A 25,562-nucleotide genomic window follows, 5' to 3' on the forward strand; every position below is an offset into this window, starting at 1 on the left:
CTTTCCAGGCAAATTCAGAAATGCATAATATCCTTACCTGAAACGTCTAACTCCTGCTAATAATAAAAATGAAACTTGTCCCAGGCCGTCTTTTTTGCTCTTACAGTACTGTGTATGCTTGTGGCACTGCATACTTAAAGAATTTATCTAGTCTAGCAGTATGGGCCAAAATACCATTCTTCATTCAGTTCAGGAATTCTTATACTGAAATAAAGGAAATGTTAACTGTAACTCAATTGGCTCTGTCAGTTTTTCTGTCTCCGTGTGGGTGCACGATAGATTGTCTTTTGAATACAGTCTGATCTGGTGTTTGTATGTTGCTTGTTGACTTACGCTCCTTTAAGTTGTGCTTAAATTAAAACAAACCCAACCCTGTAGCCACTGAGATGTTGTTCATGAGGAAAAAAAAGGCAGTTGGGGTTTGTCTGTGGTAAGACTAAAGAGTTTGCTTATCAGAACATGCATACTCCAACCTCTGTAGAGAAAGCTCTTGACCAGACCACTTCCTGCTGGATGATTGTTGTACAGCAATCACTGACTCTAAAGTCATGTCAGGAAGTCTGAGCTTGTAGCAGTGTCCTTAGTTTAAAGCAAGGTGGAACTTAATAGCCAACAGCATTTAGAAGTCATGGAAACATGCTTCTGAAGTGCTTTTAGAAAGATGCAGTGTATCTGTTAAAGATAGCAGATGACCTGAAAGAGGACGCCACTTACCCCAGTGTCTGACAGCTCAGAAAAGAGAGGCAGGTCACTCTTTGTGGGCCCTTTCTTTGATGGATCCTGCTGTGGAGGTGACTTTCCTGCCACTTTTTCTTTGGTAGGCAGTAATTTTCTGCCATGCTTTGGTTTCCTTTTATATACCCCGACCTTTAAAATAAATATACGGAGTGGATTTTTGTTTCCATTTCATCTTGTTCAGCCAAGGTCATAAAACAAGAGATGTGCTCAGGTAAAATGGGGAAGAGGGAAAGTTAACTTCTTTGGCTCTGGAAAATTTTGCCCTTTAGTTGCTTTCATAACTGTTTAAGCATAACGTGACAGAAGAACACTGTCATCTTGAATATGACTAAGATCAAACTTTGTATTCTTAATGCTTCAGAAGTGCTGTTAAGTAAGGATACATGAGTAATATAAGAAGTATTTTTATAACACTGAGTTAATAAAGTGAGTTTTATGAGTAAGAATTACCAGTTTTTAATGGAAATATGTAGCTGGAAGTCCGAAAAGGTGTGTGCCTGATGGAGTAGTAACTGGTGAAGCCCATTCCAGCATGGGTACCATAGGTGCATAAATGTTAGAAAATTCTTCACTCAGAATTCCCAATTTTGTTTTAAACCTTCAAGCACGGGGCAGGGAAAGCTTGTCTGAATGGGATCTAGGGGAGAAGTCCCAGTGAAGCTGGGAAGAAGTGTGAATATTGTTCACTTTGCAATTGCTAACACACAGTGAGTAGTAGTTGAAACTTGCTTCTGCTCCATGAGGCATGAGTTTTTGTGTGAACAAATACCGATGCTCTAGTCCTTTAGGACATCCTTTAGCCAGGAGGTACTTCCAGGGAAAGGAAAAAACACACAACCACCACCCCCTCCCAACCCCCAGGATAACATTGAGCCATCAAAGGTGCTTTTAGAGATCATCTTTTAGAAACGAAGACTTAATCCTAAACCTAACACAAAAAGCAGGTTTAATAACCAGATCAACAGCTAATTGAGGGCCAGCCTTGACAAGCAGAACAGTTGTATCTTTATGTTCTTATTATGGTAAATTATGAAATTCTCGTTTTATTTTCAGACTTAGACTTTTTGAACCTTTTTCTCCTTGCAATGACAGTGTAATGGTTTTGCTGTCACTGGCATATACTATTGGATTTTTGAGCTGTCTGAAAGGAAGTAGAAAATTCGGACTGGAAATACAAAGCATGTTTTCCTCGGGTAGGTGAGAGGATGGAGCAAACCTCCCCGTCAGTGTTTCAGTTCATCCTCACCTGCCTCTTTGAAACACGGAATCGTTTGAGTTTTTAAATCCTAGGCGACCCTCCCTTGTCTCACGCATCGCTTTGACTGGATGCCAGGGAAAATACGTCAGTACCTGCCTCTTTTTTTCTTTTTAAAGTGAAATCTCAGCCATCCAGATGTGGAACTAACGATGCCATTTGCACAGTTCGCCCACGTGATTCTGGAAATACACAGGCTGAGTGTACATACCAGCTTGTATCCTACCTTTTTTTTTTCCCCCTCTATTTTTAAGCCAGGGGCAATGAAGAATTGGCTTACATTCCTGCTGGGGTGTGTGGCCGGAATCAGGTACCTGGTTGCAAAAGAAATGCTTAAGAAGTTGTAGGCTTGAACTGAACGTTTAGATGTACTGAATGGTCTGAGAAACGTTCCCCTGTGCTAGTGCTTATCCTTTCACCTTTGCACGCTTTAACCGGTGGTGCAGTAAACTGAAACTCTGTGTTGCAACTGAGGGAAATCTTGCAGTAGGAAAAACATTTGAGAAGTGGTTTTGTACACAGTGCTTCAGTCAAATAATCTTCTGCCCCCCTCCCCCTTAATCCTTTTAGAAAGCCTCAGACAAAAGCCCAAATTAAGAATATAAACATACAAACTCACAAGATGCACATACCTGTCTCGGTTTAATTCCATTTAATACCCTAGTGTCTTAAGTCTTCTTTTAAATGTACAGTTGCACACATTTCCTCGTCTTTGCTTAGCCTGCCCAGCACCCTACATCAAAAACGTTTAGTCAATGCAGTCATGAGAAGGAAACTCCAGGATTCCACAAACAGTCCTTGCATCTTTGTGCACATTTGCACAAAATGAGGAAAAGTAGTTCAGGATGCAGCATAAATGAGTAAATCTCATATTTAGTAATTAAGCAGTTGCCCAGTATTCAGTTGCAAGAGCATCTTCATTCAGTTAGAAATTAATGCTTTTATAAGCATTCTTATATAGTCTGTCTAAAAATAGGTCGATGTTTGTCTGAAAAGAATCCGTTAAACACTTTGGTTAATGTGAACAGGGAATTTCAGAATATAGTTCAAAATAGGATTAAAAATACATTGGGGATAGAGAGTCTTGATGTGCTGATTCCTGTGCCATTGTGGGTCTAAATAACTGTTGCCAAAAAGAAAGTTGTAGTGGTATAAGAGGTATGATCAAAATACCTTGAGATGAGTAGGCCCAGTTCTTAAACTAATGATAGATTTGTATCCATGGGTAAAACTATAATAATAAAACCAAAGAATTTACAGAGATGCCAACATTTTGTTCCAGATTGACTCAGTAGAATGACAAAGCTGTAAAGAACTCGGAAAAATGCAGTAATGTGTCCTTACGTGTTCCCTATGAGTCTTAGGTGTGTGAGTAGTGATTAACTGATGCACATGGGAAAGGAAGGATTTGCCTTGGGAGCCTGGAGGTTAATTTGTTGCCTCTGGTACGCTGAACCTCGCTGAGCCCTGAAGTCAATTCAGCCCAAAAGAAGGGCAAAGCTCTTGGTTTGCTTTTTAGGCCAGTTTCCCCCTTTCCCTCACTTGTGTATGCAGAGGCGCAGTTTCCGGTTGAAAGAGCTGCGTTTGATTTCTGCAATGCCACCCGGTTGCTCAGCGCTCGTGCGGAGCCATGCGAGAGCCTCTGCAGGCACGTCCTCGCAAAGCAGTGTTGACGTTCAGTAATTGAGGGAAATGGGAAGGAAAGCCTGACAGATGTGCAGAATGTGAAGTCTGACGGTGCTTGCGATGATGCTAACTTCCTTCTGCGTTGCAGCATCAATAATTGCTAACAGTGGAGGTGATTATAGAATTGGGGTACGATTTCATTGCAGAAACTTGGCACTTGCTGTAGATCCGAAGCGAGCAGCCTTGCCTTTTTTTCACCCTGAATTTGTACTCTTAAAAATAATACTTGGCCTTTATGAGAAATGAGAAGTGACTCAAAATACAAACCAGAATGCAACAGCAAACCGGCAGTGGCTCCCAATTGCTAATTAACAGCCTTTGCCACTAATCTAAATGTTCGGTTACTTTGAACCTTGGCCTGACTATCAGAACAGTTAATTACACACAGTTTACTTTGCTAAGGAGATTATATTACAAAAGTAAGGAAAAGACATGCTCTGGCATGATTGCAAGGGGAAGATTTACATTTGTAAGTTAACAAAGGAAAAAGCCCCCAAAACCTACGCTGATTTTTACTTAATGCTGTGATTTGGGTGCTCATATGTGAACTATCGTGGAAAGCTGTGTTAAACCACAGAAGCAGTATGTTTAATTTTAGGTGTGGCTGTGTTTCACGTCAGTGTGAACTGATGTCCAGCAATCGTCTTGTAAATCACCTTTAGTTAGTGACTGTTTCAATCTAAAGGCATTTTCATTGCAAAACTCAACTGTCCCCTTGGTGAATCAGAATCTCCTGGTGCTAGTTGCCATTTGCTTGGGGTACAAATACAGTTTTCCCAAGCATCTCATGCTCTACCTGTCACTGCGTTTTAAGTCCTTAATGAGAAACATTAGGTGAAGGTTGCCTCAGTCTCTTCTACACAGGCCTGAAGGGACAGACACCCATTTTACTTCCTGATATTTCCATCATCTGTTCTGGAATAACTTGAGCTGAGGTCTTGAATGCTGGCTGTCTTCATAGAAAGAGCTTTCCCAAAAGATTTATATAGAATAGGGGTTATTTGTAAAGGGAGATAGTTGGTAGAGAGTGTTTCACCTTCTGCAGGATATAAGGCAAGGGTCAAACTCTGAATTGTCCTGAAGAAATGCTTCTCTCACTTATAACAGGGAATCTGCTGATCTCTGCCTTAATTAGCCCCCTAAAAATAGCAATATAACTCAGGTGATGGTGGAGCGGATGTGAGCTGTGTACGTGAGTTACATGTAACACGGCTGTTGGATGGGTTGGCTAAACCTTCCATCATGGTAGCAGGGATCAGAGATGTGTTCTGCAGCAGCAGCAGCCTGCATCAGGCAGTGCGAGTATATCACTGAGCTTCTTGTGAGTGTATTGATTCTTCAGAGTTGTGACTGCCTTAAGCAGGTACCCAGGCTTGTCTGTGTAGTGCAAAACTGGTAGTTAATAGAGCATTTGATTTGTGAAGTGTGTGAGGCTCAGGACAGCTGCAAAGGAGAAAAGATACTCTCAGTCTGTTAGCCATACAGTTGATAAACTAAAGGTATTTTGTTCATGCTGTATGTGTTGGTATTCATGCTTGAAATCCAGCATTAATCTATAGGCAGGTGTAAATTGCCAGGTTTTATCTTGAATGGGTCGATAGAACTTGGCTTTTGTGGTTTCATTTGTGGTGCAGAGTTTGATTCTTGCCAGCACTGCTCCTTTTTGGCTCGGTAACCGTTTAATTTAAATATAGGGCTGGTACATTCATTCTGGGGCAGTGAAATCTCAGTTCTGTAGGAAAATGACTGCCTACCTATGGTTCACAAATGGCTGGGCTTCTGTGACCTATGTCTAGGGGGGTTTTGAAAAGCTGTCATCTGCCATAGGGTTACCTTATCATATAGAGGTTTGCATCCTTCTTTTGAACATATTTTACAAGTGTCTCAAGCAAAGAAAAGCTAGGGACCCATTGCTTTGAAACAGACCTCATTCTCCTGTGACTGTATTTGTCCCTGGATATGTTCTGTTTCTCTGCCTTCAGAGCGGGGGAAAGAGGAGTGTTTCCCTCAAGGGCAAGACTGTAACTTGTAATGCTAGAAAGAAGGCTGTCTTAACTCTTAAGGTGTCCTGCACAAATGGGTTTTCTCGGGGTTTTACATGTACTTTGTGGTATGGGGAAAAGGTGGGAGATAAACACAGTGTCAAGTTAACATAAGACTGTTTAGTTTACAATATAGAGCCCTTTTTTAATAGTAGAAAAGCTACTTTAAGTAGAGCAGCCATACAGATCTAAGACCTTCCAGCTTATGTTTTCGGTTTGGAGGTTTTCATTGTGGCTTTTTTCTTTCCTAAACATGACTAATTTTGGCTAGTTGGAACAGGAACATAATGACGTGCTAATTAATGCTTCTGTGGGAATAGTTTAAACAGAAATAAGTATGTGTGGAAGTTTACTTCAACCAGAAGGGAAAAGGGGTTTGTGTTTTTTGCCGCACTCCCACACTACCTTTCTTCATCTGCCATTCCCAGCAAGAAGGGGGTGCTCCTGGCCATGCACTCAGGTTGCATTTGCAGTTTACTGTTTCCCAGCTCCTTCCAGAGGACAGAGATTTCCTGGTGCCTGAACAAAGCAATGACCTAACGTGCAGTTTCTATTAACTGCTCCTAAAGCTCTAAACCTCCAAATCACTGCAACTGTAGAAATATTCATAGGTGATGTGTAGCTTTTCTAGTGTGCATTTGAACAGAAAAAATGCATTTGCACCCTTCCAAGTAATCTGAGGGGGGAAAAACCCCAACCAGCTGTCACTCTGATACAATTCACAAAGTATTGTCAGGCATGGTCAAGGAAAGCAAATGTTAAATGGAGGAATGTGAGTTAGCTGGCAGCAACAGTGAGAAGTAATCGCTCAAAACCAGTGTTTCTAAAGGGATTTTATGAAGACTACTGCCAGGCCTGGTTCGGGTTTACATTTTTCTCTCTGATTTCAAAATAAATCACTTCTAATAAATGTTCACATTAAAGGAGATTGGCTGACAGGGGGATTGAGTATAGCTGTCTCCATTACTTTGTAAGCTGGGCTGTTCTTGATAAAGTACATTCTACTGTTGATAAATATGAGACCATATGTCTGAAAACAGAGCAAATTCTTCATATAAAGCTGGGTGTCTGTACCCTGACGAACAGCTATTGCCAAAATGAGCTCTTGAGTTCCACTGCAGTTTACAAGGACTTTTAGGGCTGTATTGAAAAGACTTAGGGAGATCCTTATGCAGCAGAACAGATGCGCTGAAGAGTAGCGTGCTGGTTTGCTTTGGACATGGTACTTAGGAGCCTTCTAATGGGCTGTTGCCTCCAGTTCTCATGCCTGATTTTTCAACAGCCTTTTTGAAGCACAGCTGAGGTTTAGAGAAAACCCACCAAAATTCTGTTGATGCTGGGAAGAGTTCCTTTGGGGGAAAATTATAAGGTTCTGACTTACTAAAAAGGATTGAAACAGGCTTCACTGCAGCATGCTTCCATAGGAGGAAAATGTTTGCTTTCAGAGGGCTTTTAATATAGTTCAACTTGGAGAAAGCATCATCTACTGTGAGTTGCAGTAAGACAACTCAAAAGGGACATGAGGCAGTATTTTTGATGGTCTGTGGGAATGAATAACCAACCATTAGAGTAAGCTTGAAGAGAAGTGACAGGTTTCTTGTGCAATTCCTAATTGTGATGCTCTCTTGGAGAATGTCTTTAGTAGAACACAACTCAGTGAGTACTGTCTGGGGGCAGCAGTATGAGATGCTGCATCTTCTGGGGTAATGTGCGATAAGACAAATGACTCATTTGTCCATCCCCTCCCTAAATTCTGTTGAACTGGAAACTGACCTATAGTTTCTTTTAAATATGTTACTTGGGTTGTTTGGGGTATTTTAAAGTAAATCATGAGTGTTTTGCAAGAATCCTCCATCTTTAATGCCTCTACATCTGTTATTTAAGATTTATCCATTACAGGGCTATATCTTATATGGTATTTTGAATTCACTGTTGGCTGTAATGCTCCTTCAGCATGTTCAGGCAGCCACTTTTTTTGTTCTTTCTCCCTTCTATGTACTGTTCCTATTTTATTGGGGAATATTTGGGTCAGAGACTTTCATACGCAGCTTGAAGTTTACCAAGTTTCTTTCTAAAATTATCTGCTAGTCTCATAAAACATGTATTCAAACGTTAATCAAGGGGGTTGAAGATATCCCTGTGGTACTGGCTAACAGCTAACTATTACAGAACTGACTGTAAATAAACTGCCGTATTAAAAGGTTTTGGTGTTTTGTTCTGGCTGCTTTTGAGTTGCTGAGGATGGGGGTTACAGTTGTGACTTCCACAAATGCATACTCTGGTTTTAATCAAGCTGGTTTTAAAGGTGGGGGAAACAAAACCCAAAGTGCGTGCCTGAGTCTGTTAGTGTGAGCGGCAGGGTGTTTGCTTCCTTCAGTTGATGTTCTGTACAGAGTTGACCCTACGTGGCTGCTTTCTCTAACACGTCTGTTTAATCTTCAGATCTCGGATGGCCAAGGAGACGAGCGCTCAGAGTCTCCCTATGAAAGTGCTGATGAAACTCAGACTGAAGTGTCTATATCATCCAAAAAATCTGAGCGAGGAGCAGGAACAAAAAAAGAATATGTGTGTCAGGTGAGAGATGTCAGCTGGGGCAGTGACGTTTCCTGCGGCTCCCTAGAAAAGGGCTTTTGAAATATGAAAATGACAATATCAGGCCAGAAACAGGTTTATCGTGTGTGTCTGAGATGTCTGTTAGCAGTGAGGGTGCCATGCCAGTAACTGGAATTCTTCATTCCTAATTATTTCTTTTCCTTGACCTCCAATAAGTGACTTTTCTCTGCTTGGCTTTCCACGTCTCTAAGATAAGCGTAATTTGGACCTCAGAGTAAGTGCGTGAGTGTTGCCAGGTAACTAGTTAAATGACTGAGAAGAGCTGCTTGCTCCTCTGTTAATAAAGAGGAGGAAGTAAAGCCCATTGGGTCCTGTGCTTCTGTGTGCAGCAGAGATTGCAGCCCTGCATTGCTAGCAGCATGCGTGTGGCGTGTTAATTGAAAGCAAAAAGCTCTCTCAGACTATTCTAGAAGAGTTCCTGGGTTATGAAATGATAACACAATACAAATGGACAGATCAAATTTGTTTCCATGAGACCGGGCACGCAGCTGTATTTTCATGTCTTGTAGCAGTGATGAGGTTATATCTATTTTTAAATGTTGGCTAATCCCTTAAGTTCTGCCAGCATTGTTGTTCAGTTCATTTTTAGTTATGCTTGTGTCATTGCTAACCACTTGGACACAGAAGTGTCATTGTGCCACCTAGATTAATTTCCTTTCACCAAGGAAAAGGGACATAAGGAAGCTTTTTAACCCTACTCAGGTGCTCAGGAAAATTTCTCAAAGCTTTGTTTCTTTTCCTTTTTTCTGTCAGTTTGTATTTACTCCTGAACCATGGTTCTGTGAGTGATATTTCTAGCTGTTTAATGACTCCATTATTTGATTTCAACAACGGGAAAAGAGATTTTGAGGAGCAATATATGAAAAGGAATAAAGAAAACAGGTTTTTCCACATGTGAACTTTTCTTTAACATTCAATGCCTTTGTGTTGTAAAAGCTGTGTGAAAAAACAGGTGATCTCCTACTGTGTGAAGGACTTTGCTATCGAGCTTTTCATGTGAGCTGCCTTGGGCTCTCTGGAAGACCAGCAGGAAAATTCATATGTAGTGAATGTACATCAGGCAAGTCTGTCCCTTTCTATTAATAGAAATAGTTGTAGTTTCCCTATACATTGTTCTAGGAGAATCTCCTGTACAGAGTATGTATCCTGGGAGAAACCATACTTACCCTTTGGTGCCGGACAGGGTGGGAGTTCATACAGTACCACTGAGTGTGCCGTGGTTTAGAAAGCTCACACTGTTTTCAGGGAGAACCTCTTGCAACTTGGCTCATGTGGTCTGAATTCCATTGCCTTAATAACTGCAGAATATTTGCTCTCTGAGTGCAATTACAGATGAGATTTATAAAGTCTGTCACAAAGGCTTAAGAAATCCTAGGGAAAAAAGCAGCAGGTGAAACGTTTTAAGCCCTTTTTCAGTCCTTTGTGTCTATACCAATCTTTTGCTTTTCCTATTAAAAGACTACTTTATTGCTATTAATTTCATCTGCTTTTAATCCTATAATAACTGCTTGAAAGTTCTTAATCATAAAACTTATGTAAAAGATTTGCGTTCTTGCTCATAAGCTCATCTCAGTACATGCAGTAAACCTTGCTGGATCAAGGCTGCTTCAAAATAAAGCTGTTCCAAGTGGTGCCGAGAGAAGATTAGAGGATGCTTGTCCTTGGTTTGTGGACCCACTTCAAATTTCACAGGCTCACAGATAGCCCATCATCCTGGTTCATTGGTTTAATAAGGAAAATAACAAAAAATACAGTCTTACTCATGTACTGAGGCTTATAAATAAGAATGTAAAAGCAGGTTGGTGAGGCTTTGGGCATTGTGCACATGTTAACTGCAGTGGGTTTGCTGCATCAAAGAATAGAATTTGAGTTTGTTTAAAAACAAAACCCTCCCTCATGCATAACAGAACCAACAGAAGCATTCTGAATTCACGTTTGGGTGACAGATCTTTTCCTTATTTTGCCGCTAGGTGTGCATACATGTTTTGTGTGCAAGGAGAGAAAGGCAGATGTGAAACGCTGTGTCGCGTCTCACTGCGGGAAATTCTACCATGAAGCCTGTGTGAAAAAATTCCATCTCACTGTGTTTGAGAACAGGGGGTTTCGATGTCCTCTCCACAGCTGCCTGAGTTGTCATGTTAGTAACCCCTCACATCCACGGATTTCAAAAGGTAGTTTCATTTTACGTTTGGATGGCTGATGAATTAAGTCTGTTTGTGCTATGTTAAGGTAAGGAAGCTGTCCATTTAACAGCTGCTGCCTGCAGGTTTTCAGGCATGGACTGTTGAGTGATTCAGAATTCCTTTAAAAATAAGGATTGAATACATTTTAGTCAACATTAGCATTTACCTTGTGTTCTTATTTAACTAGCTTTCTATTCGCTATATTTAACCATGGCAAGAGAATGAAATCTAGAATGCCTAGATGATGAGGAGAGACAGGCTGAGCAGAGCACGGGCAGGACCTGTGAACGTGCAAATCCTGCAGCAGGGCTCGCTGGATGTGGAGGCGTTTGATCCTGTGCATATTTTTAGCTTTGGGCAACATCTGTAAACAGAATTGCATGAGGAAAGCTTGCCTACCCTGCTGTGTGTAGTTAAAACCTTCACCATAATGCTTTAAACTCAGTATAGGGTTCTTTAAAAGCTGTTGTTAATTCAGTACTGTTGCTAAATGCAAATGTGCAAACTCTGAAAGCATAATGGATATATTTCTGTGTGTGTATGTAGCCTACCTGAGGCAGTACTACTGTGTTTTAGCTCAACTAAGAAATCAGTTTTGTTCCAAAATAATATGTCAGTGTTCTGCTTTGCTAGGAAGGATGATGCGTTGTGTTCGCTGTCCTGTCGCATACCATGTTGGAGACGTTTGCGTTGCTGCGGGATGTGCAGTCATCGCTTCCAACAGCATTGTTTGTACGAATCATTTCACTGCCATGAAAGGAAAAAGTCATCATGCGCATGTCAATGTGAGCTGGTGCTTTGTGTGTTCAAAAGGTAAACTGATGGAAAACTCCTTCACAAATGCAGCAGCAAAACGGTTTATTCTTCAGTTTAAATGCTATTGTACTGATGTGTTTATAGAGAATTATTAGCAATCTCTTCAGAGATCTGAGAGGTATTGAAATAGCTTCAGGTCAGCTTGTGCTGCTTCAAGTTTTTGAGTATCCCTTTTTTGCAGTTATAATTTATTAAGGAATGTTTTCACTTGGACTTTGTCCAGCAACCAGAAGCCAATTTAATTCTTTACCAGAGACACTTAATGAGTAGTATTTCTTTGTTCTTCCCCCCCATGTTCAATGTACTGAAGCTTTTTGTGTTTCTTTATTGCTAATACGTAATATTAAAACTAAATAATTTAAGAGTTGCTTTTAGTTCAGCAGCAGACAGCAAATTGAATCAGTATTTGTTGGTGCTGGGAGTGCCACTAATTAAGGATGGTTTGGTTTATGTCTAGCAATAAATCTCTTTCTTTCTGAGCCCCACAAAATGCACAGTGCTGATTAAACTGTGGCACTGGAAGTTAACCTGATTTGTTAACAAATTAGCATGCAGCATAGCAGCTTTTAAGCTGCAGCTAACTTTGCACTTGATAATTCATGGAACAAACTAACAATCTCGTTCCCTCTTTCTCCCCCCGGGAAGAAAAGCATAACAAAATCTCTTGGTAACATTTTGCATACAGTGAAATATTAATATATATTAAACTGTTAAGCATATTTTAGCCATTAAAGTAAAACAAAGTAATTATAATTTGTGGTGCATTATTCTGGCTTTTTTATTGCTAGCTTGCTTGTTATTTTGTATGCATTACTAATCCGAGTCTGCCAGGCATTCAAATTAGTAAGGACCTTTTGGGTTTTGTACATAACTAAAGGTTACATCTTTGTTGTAAGCCAGCATGGTTTAACCGTTTATTTTCTAACTGAACCTATTGCACTGCTTTAAACCTGGTTTTATGTTTGTCCCTATGTTTTGCAACCTTTGTTTTTCCTCTCTCTAAAGGAGGAAGATTGTTGTGCTGCGAGTCGTGTCCTGCAGCCTTTCACCCAGACTGCTTAAACATCGAAATGCCGGACGGGAGCTGGTACTGCAATGACTGCAGGGCAGGGAAGAAGCTCCATTTCCAGGATATTATTTGGGTTAAACTGGGAAATTACAGGTCTGATCAACAGATTTATTTTGTGTTACAGTACTGGCATGTCTAATTAAGGAGCATACAATTGGTTGTTTCTGTAGGGCAGGTTTGCTGCACACAGATTTCTCATTCCTCCTTAAGCTTCAAGTTGCAATGTTGCTCTCAGCCACAGCATTACCCATACAGGACTGATTGTAGTCTTCTGACATCTGCTTCCAGTGTATGAGTCTTCAACCCCTTTTGTTTCAGAGATCTCTTCAAATAATAAAGCTGGTATAACTTGTCATTGGCTAAATTACTGCCTTGCAGGCTGGGAGATAAGTCACTCAGGTTGTCAGTGTTTCACTGAGATTTCAGTGAGATAGAGGTGGGTGGGGTTTATCCTAGGAAGCATTAATAGCTATTATCAGCTGTCTCTTGATCTTTGACAATTACAGTGATTACAGGCCTGTTAAAGATGATGTTTTTGTTAACCATGCAAGGAGCTTTATGTGTATGCTCAACTTGCAGGTGATGGAAGTCCCACAGTTTTAAGTGTTGGGCTTTCCTGCTCTAGACGTGTCTTACTGGGGGGAGGAAAGGATTTTAATCCTCTTGGATCTCGGAAAAAATGATCAGTTGCTGCTGTTCAGGGTGATTTGGTTAAACTGCCTCTTGCAGAAAGAGCTTGACTAAAATGCTGCATTGTTTTATTTGTACTTCTGTGCTAGATGGTGGCCGGCAGAAGTTTGCCATCCGAAAAACGTTCCCCCAAATATCCAGAAAATGAAGCATGAAATCGGAGAATTTCCTGTGTTTTTCTTTGGTTCTAAGGATTACTACTGGACACACCAAGCACGGGTGTTCCCTTATATGGAGGGAGACAGAGGGAGTAGATACCAGGGGATCAAAGGGATTGGAAAAGTCTTCAAAAATGGTACATAGCTGAAGTTAACAAGAATGATCTGGTGATACGCGTGCTTTGCTTTCTCTGCACAGAGCCTTGGGCCTGGTTTTGTACATTTGTTTTACAATATTAGATTAAAACAATGGTTTTGGTGTCCTGGGCAGCAGTCACTGGTACTAACTTTGAATAAAAGCACTATTTGCATGGCTTGTAAAAGACTAGCATCTAATTGGGATTATTTCTGATGATTTTTACTTTCCATAAAGGAAATGATGAGTGTAACTGGGAGGCAGAAAGAATTGATATGTATTAAGAACATTAACACTCCAGAATCATTGTTTGCAAGAAAACTGAATGATAGGATGAGGAAGAAAAGGGTGATTCTCTAACACACATGGGAATGAGCCTTTTCTGACGATACAACATTCTGTTCTAGCTTTGCAAGAAGCCGAAGCTCGATTTCGAGAAATAAAGCTACAGCGAGAAGCCAAAGAAACCCAAGAAAGTGAACGTAAACCTCCACCATACAAGCATATTAAGGTAAAGTTTGGGGAAATTCCCCTGGACACTGAAAGGTCTAAGGCAGCACTGGAGAGGAAGAGCTGGATGGTGAGGTGGGGAGGAGAGGTGGTAATGATGTGCTGGCAATTGTGTTTTCACAGCCGTGTGATAATGGAAGCTTGCTTCCATTGGAACATCATTGCAGAAATTAGTAACCACTGTAGTAACTCTTGCAGTAAATTCCAACGTTTTTAAGTGATGTTTGAACTATTTTAATGTATTATTCAGGTGAATAAACCTTGTGGTAAAGTGCAGATATATACTGCTGATATTTCTGAGATTCCCAAGTGCAACTGCAAACCCACAGATGAAAACCCTTGTGGCTTCGATTCCGAGTGCCTAAATCGGATGCTGATGTACGAATGCCATCCACAAGTCTGCCCAGCAGGAGAGCGGTGCCAAAACCAGTGCTTTACAAAGCGACAGTACCCAGAGACAAAGATCATCAAAACCGATGGCAAAGGCTGGGGTCTGGTTGCCAAGAGGGACATCAAAAAGGTATGAATTGTTCCTGAAGAGCAGGGAACTGGGGACTCGCGATGTTGTCTGTGGGTTTGGTATATACTTTACTAGTGATACCTGGTATCTTTCAGGGAGAGTTTGTGAATGAGTATGTTGGTGAGCTGATTGATGAAGAGGAATGTATGGCAAGAATCAAATATGCACATGAAAATGATATTACCCACTTCTATATGCTTACTATTGATAAGGTAGAGTATTTTGCATTTTTCCAGTATTTATTTATAACATTATTTTCATTTCTTTTCCCTCTATTGATCACCTTGATATAGTGCTCCGCTCCTTTTGATGTTCTATACTTTCATATATTCCTATTGTTGTATCTTCTGTGCCTGCTTGCTCCATTCTTTTTATATATATATAAATATATTCATATATACATATATATGTGTATTTATTTTAGATATATGTATAATGCATCTCATTAGTTCTAACTGCATAATGTAATAAAGTATATATTAAGGTCTATAAATTGTGCTTTGTTGCTTACGATCAAGTACAACGTAAGTATTTATCTGCCTGGTCCTGAAAGGAAGTATGATGCTTTGGGAAATAGTGATTATAGAGTTGGATGAATTATTGTTACAATCCTTAAAATAACATCTCAACCACAACAGAAATTCTCACTGCAGAGCAGTGTGGAATATAGCTGTGAGGCTGTGTCCTATACTGAGCATTTAATGTTTTTCACAACTATCTGTCCCTTTGTCTATAGCGAAACCAGGCTTCTGTGCATACTCTGTTCAGAAAGCACTACCTGCATTAGCAGCAAGCCAGCACTCCACAATTGATTCTGCAGCAAATTAATCCAGCAGATGAATTAACACAGCACATTAATCCCACATCTGTAGCTTTCTGTGCATGACTCTGGGAATTTTGTTCCTGTGAAGGGGAGTGGAGAACCTGGACAGTAGGGGTATAGATTATATATATGGGGGGGTATTGTGTGTGTGTATATATATATATATATATTATGTTGCTTCACTACCAAACAGATACCTAGGAGAAAAACCAAAGTTGTCTGTCAGTCCTGCATATTCTTTCACTCCTAATCACCTTTCTTCTGCTCGAGACTGTCCTGTTCTGTGTTTCCACAGCTACTGTTGTCATTAGTCCCGTTAACAGAGGAGTTCCTGCACAGGATTTATCACCTCAGAATGACGAAACCATGTTTCTCTGAACACATAAGTTTCTCGCCCCTCTACTAAACTGACATACAACATCAGTACATTAAAAAGCTGAACAGAACATGTATTCAACTCATACTGTAGTTAATAAATGCTCATCATGGTTCTATCTTACAGAATTACCCATGCACATGCAATTAGAGACTACATGTGTGTAGTCTTCACAATCATACGTGTGCACTCTAATGAAAATCAGTTAAAAGGGAAGTTTAATAGTATTTCATCAATAAGCAAAGCTTTCTTAATCAGCTCTTCAGAGAAACACAGTTCTGGCTATTTCATGACTTTATTTTGTTAATGTCTGATACGTTTGGTGGGGACAGAAACTAAAAGGTAATTTTATGTAGAGACAGGATTTTTGTTCAGTTTATCAAGAGCTTGGTTTTGCTTGAACTAGGTTTATTTGGGAAAGAAAGCTGTTGGGAAACTGGTAATCTCTGCAGGTAAACCCACAGTGACGTGGTAAATACCCCAAAACTCAGTGTTTGTAAATGCGTCACAGCTTTGTGAATGCAGAGTAAAAGGTAAATGGGCTGAGTTTGAGTTTTGAGGCTTTCTGGAGGGAGGGGGTTCTCTAACATGCCCACTACAGTGCTCACGAGAACACTTATCCTGCCATGTGGCTGCGATGGGTTTTGGGAAGATGTGAGCTAGAGCATGAGTATTGCTATGGGAGTGTCACATTCCAGGCCACATGAGACACTACAGTTTTCAATACAACATGTACCAACAGTTTGCTTGTGTGCTTCTGCAAAACCATGTCTGTTTTGAATGCAACTACTGAAATAATTCATGGATTTTTACTTTGTGAAGAGAAAAATCACTCATTCTGTTGCTGGTTTGATCCCCAGGACCGGATTATTGATGCTGGCCCTAAAGGAAACTATTCTCGGTTTATGAATCACAGCTGCCAACCAAATTGTGAAACTCTTAAATGGACAGTAAATGGAGACACTCGTGTTGGCCTGTTTGCTGTGTGTGATATTCCTGCAGGTACATCAACATACGTTGGGTTTGGTTTAATTCCCCAAGTTAAACCTTTTGCACAGTTATGAGCAGGACAGCCCTGGTTTAACTGGTTCAGTGCAAATAGTTTTGTAGAGAACTCAGTACATGGAAGAGATTCTTTGTGATCTGCCTTTTACTTTAATGTTTCTTGTTAGCGAGTGCTATGGCTGCTTCTTGTTGCTTGCTTCCTAGGGAACAGCAAGGAGACCCTAGTTAGTACCCTTGCCTTCACTTTGTGGTGTAGAGCATAGGTTTTGTTTTGGAGACCTTGGACAGTACTTGTGCATCTTTTCAAATGAAGATAATAAGCTGAAGGAGTGGATGAATGAGGCTGCTTAAAAGTATATATGTTTGGTTTCTGTACACACATACGTGTATCTTCTATCTAGAGCTATATCTAGCTGTTTAGCTCTTTAGCTATAGATAACCTCTGTGTGTGTAGACCAGACACACAGTTTTGTTAAGTCAAACCCATTTATTTTAATATGTAATTGCATAAGACATGCTGTACTGGCATCTAGTTAATCATTGTCAGTGCTTATGAGCAATAGAGAGGGAGGAATCCCATGGTAGTAGATCAGCAGCTAATGAAACAGTTAATGAAACCTGTATTTGTTTGTAATAATTTTAATCCACTTCATTACCTTGTCCTTCATAATGAAAGGGTTTGTCTTGTCTCACTCAGGGACAGAGCTGACTTTTAATTACAACCTTGATTGCCTGGGCAACGAAAAAACAGTCTGCAAATGTGGTGCCCCAAACTGCAGTGGATTTCTTGGGGACAGACCAAAGGCAAGTAAAGCCAACCGTATCGTGGGCTGCATCAAAAGGAATGTGACCAGCAGGTCAAAGGAGGTGATCCTGCCCCTCTACTCTGCTCTCGTGAGACCTCACGTGGAGTATTGTGTGCAGTTCTGGTGTCCTCAACATGGAAAGGACATGGATCTGTTGGGACAAGTCCAGAGGAGGGCCACAAGGATGATCAGGGGACTGGAGCACCTCCTGTATGAAGATAGGCTGAGAAAGTTGGGGCTGTTCAGCCTGGAGAAGAGAAGGCTGCGTGGAGACCTCATAGCAGCCTTCCAGTATCTGAAGGGGCCTATGGGGATGCAGGGGAGGGACTCTTCATTAGGGACTGTAGTGACAGGACAAGGGGTAACGGGTTAAAACTTAAACAGGGGAAGTTTAGATTGGATATAAGGAGGAAATTCTTTCCTGTAAGGGTGGTGAGGCACTGGAATGGGTTGCCCAGGGAAGTTGTGAATGCTCCATCCCTGGCAGTGTTCGAGGCCAGGTTGGATGAGGCCTTGGGTGACATGGATTAGGGTGAGGTGTCCCTGCCCACGGCAGGGGGATTGGAACTTGATGATTTTAAGGTCCTTTCCAACCCTAACTATTCTGTGATTTTGACAGGGTCTCATCTACTGGCCTTGTTGTTTTTCTTTTGGGACATGCATTGGTGAACCAGTTGTATGTTATGATAAGGGTCAGTGCTGCTTGAACAGATGTTAGCTGTCTTCTGAAGAAAAAGCTTACTGTTTCCCTTACTGGAAGATGGATCATTGTTTTGCCAAACATAACCTTGGTGCTGAAGAATATGTTTTAATGGTGTAACGATACAGGTGGAAATACTGGGTTTGGGAACACACCTAACTATGGTCAGTGAGTTTATTGTGACATTGCAGTTTATATATCCCCCATCTAAGCCTTAAAATATGATTATTTTTTGTTAAGAGCTGTTAAAAAAAAAAAAGTTGAACTGCAGAAAAAAAATGTCAATTTTGAATGAAGAAAAATTGGTCCCAAATTGCACCAAGAAATTACCTGTATGATTTGTGTCGGGTTAATTGAAAACCTGTAATCCAGCAGAAGTTGATGGGGCCTCCTGAAGGGCTGGCATAGGGAAGGTACAAGTATATGAATATGGATGTAGAAAGGCTGCACCTTCATGTGGCCCTTCACACAGTATCAGGCGCTTTAGAGGGTGGACATAAAGCTTCCAGAATTCCCGTAGCTGGTTTTTGTTAACGATAAGCTTCAGCAAGGTTTCCCATAAGTTTGTGATCGGCTTACACAGCCAGCCATGAAGAAATGAACTGTTGTTACAGTTCAGTTTTGCAAGGCTCTCTGCATTGGTAGATAGAATGGGCTCATTTTAAATAAAGTAGATAATGGTTATGGAGGTGAGAGGGAGGGAATGATGGAAGGGAGGTTGAAATGGGATCCAGAATGAATTTCATATGATTTCGTGAGGGAGAGTCAAAGTGGCAAGCAGCAGGATGTCAGACTGAAATAGAGGTAAGGTTTTGTATATTCTTTCCAGGATTATGGGCACAGCTACAGTTCTGCTGCCCATTCCTCAGAGAGAAGTGGGGACTGGTTTTAGTAATTCCAGCATAAATATACGCAACTGGGAGAGAGAAATGGATATTGAATTGATTGGTTGTGCAAGAACAAAATGGGTGTAAATTAGCCACAAGTAGATTAGACCTGTTTTCAGTGATAAAAAAGTGGAAGAGCTTTCCACTAGGAAGGGATTACAGGGACAAGATCTGGTTTCAAGATGACTTTTCATAAGAGTAGTGGGATTTATGCTGACACAGATAGGTATGGTGAGGCACGGAACAGGCCTGCACCAAGTCAAAGTGTGCATGGTTTGCCAGGCATGACAGGAGTTTTTCTAGCTTGGTAATAATTTTCCTTTGCAAAACTGGCATTTACAGATTTGCTTCTTACTCTTTTAGAATTCTTCCACCAATGCCTCAGAAGAAAAAGGCAAAAAGACCAAAAAGAGAACACGGAGACGCAGAACGAAAAATGAAGGGAAGAAAGAATCCGAAGATGACTGTTTCCGTTGCGGTGATGGAGGCCAGCTGGTGTTGTGTGACAGGAAGTCTTGTACTAAAGCTTATCACCTCTCCTGTCTTGGTTTGGTGAAACGTCCCTTTGGTGAGTTGGTTTGCCTCTTAAACTGCACTTGTGCAGGTACTTCATTTGTTGTGCTGAAACCTTGCCAAGAGTGTCAACTTGAAAACACTGTTTGTATGGTGAGAACTTCATTTGTGCATCATGTAGGAGCTCTTCTTGAGTATGGAAACAAAAGATGGCCTTCCTCCTGCCTCTGTGGCAAAATGAGCTCTTTGTTTTACAAATGTAGGTAAATGAGTACATCCCTGTTTGGAGCACTGTAGCCCTGTCATAGGCAAATAGATTATGTGTCAGAAATAGGTGCAGCCAGTTGAGTTCAAGCCAAAAGAACAGCAGCAGCATCTGGAGCAAGGTGAGTGGGAAAATGTTAAGGGCAGCAGACATGAGGCTGTAGATCAAGATAACAAGGAAGTTACCTGGTTCCAGTCAGCGATGTCAGGTGGGATATGAAGTGAAGCAGGCAAAGCCTGTTACCCCAGAAACAAGTAAAACAATGTCTGATAAAACGTTCTGGGGCAAAAGAGCATCAGTAGGTAAAGCACAGCAGCCATCCCTAAGCAAAACTTACAGCTAACAAGTAAGCATTGTAATGGTAGGCAGCAATTGATGGATGTTGGGATACTCTACGAGCCTGCAAGTTGTAAGGTGCTACTGAGTAAAGCCTGAATAATTTCTTCTAGCTGAAGTTAACTTCTGTGTTGAAGAGAGGATGTCATATCTGCTACTTATTGCTGGCTTTTGTGCTTTAGAAATATGATGTTGCATTTTGATCTTTGAGATTAGCCCTGGTAGGTGCTATCTCATCTTGCTCTGTCGGGAGTCACATATTGTTCATCTGCTGAACTTCTTTAAAAGCCAATGCCATGTTTTACTCCCCACTGATGAGCTCTTTGTCTTTGATCACAGGGAAGTGGGAGTGTCCATGGCACCACTGTGATGTTTGTGGCAAACCTTCTGTTTCCTTCTGCCACTTCTGCCCAAATTCTTTCTGCAAGGAGCACCAAGACGGGACAGTACTAAATTCCATGTTGAATGGACAGTTATGCTGCTCTGAACATGTTCTCGGGGTGGATTCTGTTGAAACTCAGAAGACTGAGAAACCCCGCAAAAAACTGAACAAGTTGAAGCCTAAGAGAAAGCAGAGGACCAGATGGATGAGAGCTGACTGCAAATAGTCATGGACTGCAGTTTCTGCTGCCAACACTATCTTGTAGATAAGTTGTGAATACGACCAGGGAAGGACATGATTTTACATATATTCTGTAAAGGATACATGGGGAGGGGGGGGATTTTTTTGTTTTATTTTGTTTTTATAAATCCACTGAGCCAACCACAGCAGTCTTCTGCTGCTTCTGCACTGATACCGAACTGCATAGTTCAGAGAACTTCAGGACAAACCAAACTTACTACTCAGCATTACAGTTACACTTGAATTGTTACGAATGTAAAAGGTTCCCTCCAAAATACTTTCAGATTTGGAGGCAGGTTAAAAATCAAACCAGGTAGGCGTAAACGTAGGGGTTTTGAGATAGTATTTGTCAACCAACAGATGTTTAAAATAGTATATCCTTGAAAGAAGTTATTAGCTCGCAAGTCCTTTTAAGTAAGAAATGGCTTGGTCTGTGGTCCCAAATGAGATTTGCTTGCCTTGTGTGTTTTTGAGCAAGTGCTTGAATGCCATTCATGATCCAGGTGCATATCTCGCCATCACCACACACATAACAATTCATTTGTGCTCGTATAAAGTAGCTCTCCAATGTTGCTTAAACAACCATGGTTTTAAATACCCTTCCACCAAGGACTGTAGTACGTGGTGGGAAAGGCACGCCCTGTACCAGAGAGGGGAAACCTTACATTTAAGAGATTTTTTTCTATACTGTTTTTTCCTGTATTTCATTCCAATGAAGTAGAAGTGACTTGATCTTGCAGAGCTGTACAAACCTGGATTTAAAGGGATTTTGTCTTGCGATCTAGGCCCAGTACTCTAGGAATTTTATGTTTTAATAATAAAAGACTCTTACAAAACCTAGTATTTGAAAAAATCACTCAATTTTTTTTCCTTTTTTCCCTAAATGTCAGGTAAAACACAGAGGCAAACGCTTCTTTGGAATGCTTAAAGCCCAAGCACTACACTACAATAAGGCAAAAGATGCCCAACAACGACCCAAAAAACCCCACCATGAAAGAAGCAAAAGTTGACACTTGACTGAAGTGCAAAGACCTGAATTCAAACCAACTCCTTACAAATGAGGAAGCCCATAAGGAACAATTTTAATGTGAAGTTTAGCCTGTTCCTTTTGATAACCTTTGTATAAAACTGGCTACTTGACTTGGCAGACTGAAATGAGCTGGGCTGTTGCCTCTCTTATTGCCACTGTGTTGTGTCAGCGAAGCTGTTTTGAGTTCTCTGTTCCCATCAGGTTTTTACACTTGCAGTGAGATGAATGTACGAGATTTAGTATTGATGGAAATAATATTAGAACTAGGAAAAAAGGGTACAGAAAAAGGTCTTTACCTGTTTTCTTCCCAGTGCATGTCATTGGTGTGTGATTAGGCAGTGTTACAAGTAAGTTTTGACTTGTGCCATTGTTATCTAGCCTACGTGAACACAATGTGGCCTTCATGTCCATGTAGTAATTTGTGTATGTTCTAGCTTAGTTTGCCTTTAATAGTGCAGAAACTCTGTGTAGCCCTTTTGAAGATGAAGCCTTGCTATATCATGGAAGTGTATGTTGATTTCCCAAAGTATTTCTTCAGGATTTGAGTGCAGATCTATTTTTTGGAATTCTCAAAATCCCCACTTGTTCCCAACATGGAAAAACTTTGGTTTTATTAGAAGAGATTCATTGAAAGAGGTTTTAAATGTAGCATTGCCCTATCCTGAACCCTTTGGTTTCTATTTTGTGACCAGACTGCTTTGTTCTCTTAAGCAGTTTTGAGAAACCCTGTTGGAAGGTTGATTTTCTTTCAAATCATTTGGACAAAAAAAGCACAATTCCAAACGGGGGGAAGCGTTCCATGGTTGTGTTTGAAAGTGGTTTGCCAAGCCTTGCACTCACACTAAATACAAATCAAGATTTAATGGATTTGGAGGGTAAATTTCCCTCTGCTATAGGTATTTGTTACAGCAGGACTGAAGCATAGGCCTGTGCCTAAAATCAAACCCCAAAACTGGTATTATGGACGTGTGTCTGATTTTTGAGGGGAGGGAAGTGCGATCAGGTAGTAAAGCAGGAAGTTTTTCCTTACCGCTTTTAAACAGAATGAAGGAATTTGATGGCATTGGGACCATTCTTTGAATACTTTACCATGTAAGGAAGGCTTTAGAAGAATACCTTTAAATAAGTTATTACGAATTTTACCTTTACATTCCATTGCTTTTACAATTTGTTAATTATTTTTAGTTGTTTTGTTGCTTTTTCCTCTTCATGTGTAGGTGTAACAGTTCTGGCACCCTGGAACAGTTATGCCCCAGGTCCTAAGAGGCAGATACCCATTCCCAGAAGCCACCGTCTCAGATAGTTACAGATGGGCACAGTAACACCAGCTGGTTTAGAGTCAGTCGTGGAGCCTACAACTCCCTGCCTGCCTCTCAGGTGGGCTCACAAGCACATTTAGTATAGCAGGATGCAGGACAGCCACCCATCTTGGATCTGTCTGTGGGTACATAAAGACCTTGGCCGTCAAAGCAACCCCTCTCAGCACTCGTTTCACAAGGTTAAGTTTACACAGACAGATCTTAGCAAGTGGCTGTTTGACTTTCTGCTTCCTTCTACCTCTGCTCTTTACTGCTCAACTCTTTGGGCCAATGAAGGCTTGCATCACTGAGACTGCAAACTAGGAGTTTGCTTTGGAGTTGCTGGGAATTCGTTCCATCTGCTGATCACATAAGTGAAATATGGATCATGTTCTCCCTTAATACGTACTGACCGTGTAGCCCCATGTGCTCAGCGAAGTCACTCAGGTGGTGAGCTGGTAGAACTTCAGTTTCCGAAGCAGGAAGGTGGTTTTTAGGTGTCTTTTCATGAAGACTTCTATACCTTACGCCGCAGCGCTGGGAAAACAGGCTGAGGTTTTATTATAAAAGAAGACAAAAATTGTTTCACTGTTTTCCTTCTTCCCCTGTTCAAATACAAGGGGAAACGGCCTTGAAAAATGAAGTTTTCTCATGATGCCACTCAACACATTTTAGCATTCAGCAGCCTAAAAGATTTTCTGTTATAAATTCATCTAAATAACATCCAAGCATGGCACGTTATGTGGGATTAAATTATGTTCTTAGTGTCTTGCCCACCGAAGTAGAAAGATGTCTTTCCTTTGCCAAATCTGGTACGTAACAGCCAAACTCAGAGTTTGTTGTTCATCACATGAGCAAGCATGGAACCGATTTTCAGTTGAATATGTTAAATGTGTTTTCATACAGTCTAGGAGGAATAATCAATTTAAATGTCTGTTTTGTTCAATAGCTTTGTGTTCATGGTCAGTTTTTAGATTGTTTTTAATTTGAATTACTTGGAAAAGCAGAATATCATGAAAGAAAGACATATTAACGGGGGTTTCGGCATTGTTGAGGCACGTTATTCCATGTCTGACTGCTTGAGAAACTTCAGTGTCTTATTAAATATTAAAATTTATTCCTAGTTATTTAAGAAGTTGCTAATTCTTTTTTGTAAAATGGCTCCAAATCGTTATTTTTTGCACCAATTGTTTTTTTCCTTACGTTTTTAAGTCAGGTGTTACACAGCAAGCAAGAGTTCGGCAGAGAAGGAACTGGTGGTTGTTCTTTCATAGTGAAAACTTATACTCCAGGACTTCTAAGGGCTCCATGGAAATAATGTTTTCAGCTGAATGGAGGTGATACTGGTTGTACTTTGGCTTGTGTTCACACCGTTGCTTATCACACAGATATTGACACATTTTGCAGTCCTGTTTTTCCCATTACAGAGCTGCTTTCTGTTGCTTATAATTCTAGGGGCTTTAATGGTTTGGAGCTGGAATCATACAGTCCTACCAGTTCCATTCCTTTGGGTTCATTTAGCTGCCATTGGTGCTGGTGCTGCTGCTGCTTGGCCAAGACTGAATTTGACTGCACACTGCTCTTTCAGCCAGCTTTTTGCTTGGGTCTGGTTTGACTTTTTGAGTGGAAAATCCCGTATCTGACAGCAGATACAGTTGGGGTTTTAAGAGCATTTCAGAAAATTGCTTTGATACTAACAGATTACTGTTGTGCTGCAGACATCTGGTGCTGTATGTTACGACCTTGTCCTTTTGCTCCTCCTGTGATAAGCTACGTACTTTTACCAGTTGAGAAACATAATGCCCCTCTAGTAAATCAATAGTGTGAGAGAGACTGTTGCTGTGCAGCAGCGTTTGGGGTATAGGTACTATCCATGTTGCTGCTTATCCAGATTAGAATCACAGAATGGTTTGGGTTGGAAGGGACCTCAAAGTTCATCCATTTCCAACCCTGCCAAGGGCAGGGACACCTTCCACTAGAGTAGGGTGCTCCAAGCCCCGTTCAACCTGGCCTTGAACGCTGCCAGGGATGGGGCAGCCACAGTTTCTCTGGGCAAGAGAAGACCACAGAGGACAACGTACCTCTCTTCCCACCCCTTCATTCATCTGTCATAGTTGAGAGAGAGCAGAGAACTGATGTATTTTATTACTGTTGTTAGGAACACAGTAACACCTCCCCTGGGGACAGGAGAATGAGCAGCTGAGGGCAGCAGCCTCTTAACACCCCACCAGCTGGGTTACTTCAGCTGACTGCTGCTGCAGTGAGAGACTGATGTAAGAAGTAACACCTGCTTCCACCCAAGCATTTAATAGGTCTTTCACTAGTAAGTACTATTTTTACTAGCATTCAAAGAGCTGGTGAATCACACTGCTGTGCTGAAAGGGCACAGCTGGCTGGTCTGGCTGGCTCACCTACTGTGTATGAAGTACAGTGTAGGAAGAGAAGGAAGGCAAAACGGTGGGAAGATTGAGACCCATGTTACTGG

General features: G+C 41.0%; 1 protein-coding gene across 2 annotated transcripts in view; it reads left to right on the forward strand.

The window, feature by feature from the left end:
- The window catches only part of NSD2 (nuclear receptor binding SET domain protein 2), a 73,733-nt gene extending 52,141 nt beyond the window's left edge, over positions 1 to 21,592 (forward strand). Inside the window, exons 11-23 of one of the 2 annotated variants that reach the window (XM_061359809.1) lie at positions 8,164 to 8,295; positions 9,271 to 9,394; positions 10,305 to 10,505; positions 11,151 to 11,330; positions 12,339 to 12,495; positions 13,182 to 13,387; positions 13,794 to 13,897; positions 14,147 to 14,416; positions 14,512 to 14,628; positions 16,476 to 16,617; positions 17,318 to 17,424; positions 19,377 to 19,581; positions 20,467 to 21,592. In XM_061359809.1, the coding sequence (XP_061215793.1) occupies positions 8,164 to 8,295; positions 9,271 to 9,394; positions 10,305 to 10,505; positions 11,151 to 11,330; positions 12,339 to 12,495; positions 13,182 to 13,387; positions 13,794 to 13,897; positions 14,147 to 14,416; positions 14,512 to 14,628; positions 16,476 to 16,617; positions 17,318 to 17,424; positions 19,377 to 19,581; positions 20,467 to 20,735 (2,214 nt within the window). In that variant the 3' untranslated portion in view covers positions 20,736 to 21,592. Of the gene's footprint in view, positions 1 to 8,163; positions 8,296 to 9,270; positions 10,131 to 10,304; positions 10,506 to 11,150; positions 11,331 to 12,338; positions 12,496 to 13,181; positions 13,388 to 13,793; positions 13,898 to 14,146; positions 14,417 to 14,511; positions 14,629 to 16,475; positions 16,618 to 17,317; positions 17,425 to 19,376; positions 19,582 to 20,466 lie in introns of those variants that run through there. The other variant, XM_061359808.1, reaches the window with a different exon arrangement.
- Positions 21,593 to 25,562: the final 3,970 nt, after the last annotated feature.

The sequence above is a fragment of the Neopsephotus bourkii genome, unplaced genomic scaffold (genome assembly GCF_033783945.1).
Source record: "Neopsephotus bourkii isolate Nb327-2 ecotype Australia unplaced genomic scaffold, CSIRO-AGI_Nbou_v1 NB_994, whole genome shotgun sequence".
Classification (NCBI taxonomy): domain Eukaryota; kingdom Metazoa; phylum Chordata; class Aves; order Psittaciformes; family Psittacidae; genus Neopsephotus; species Neopsephotus bourkii.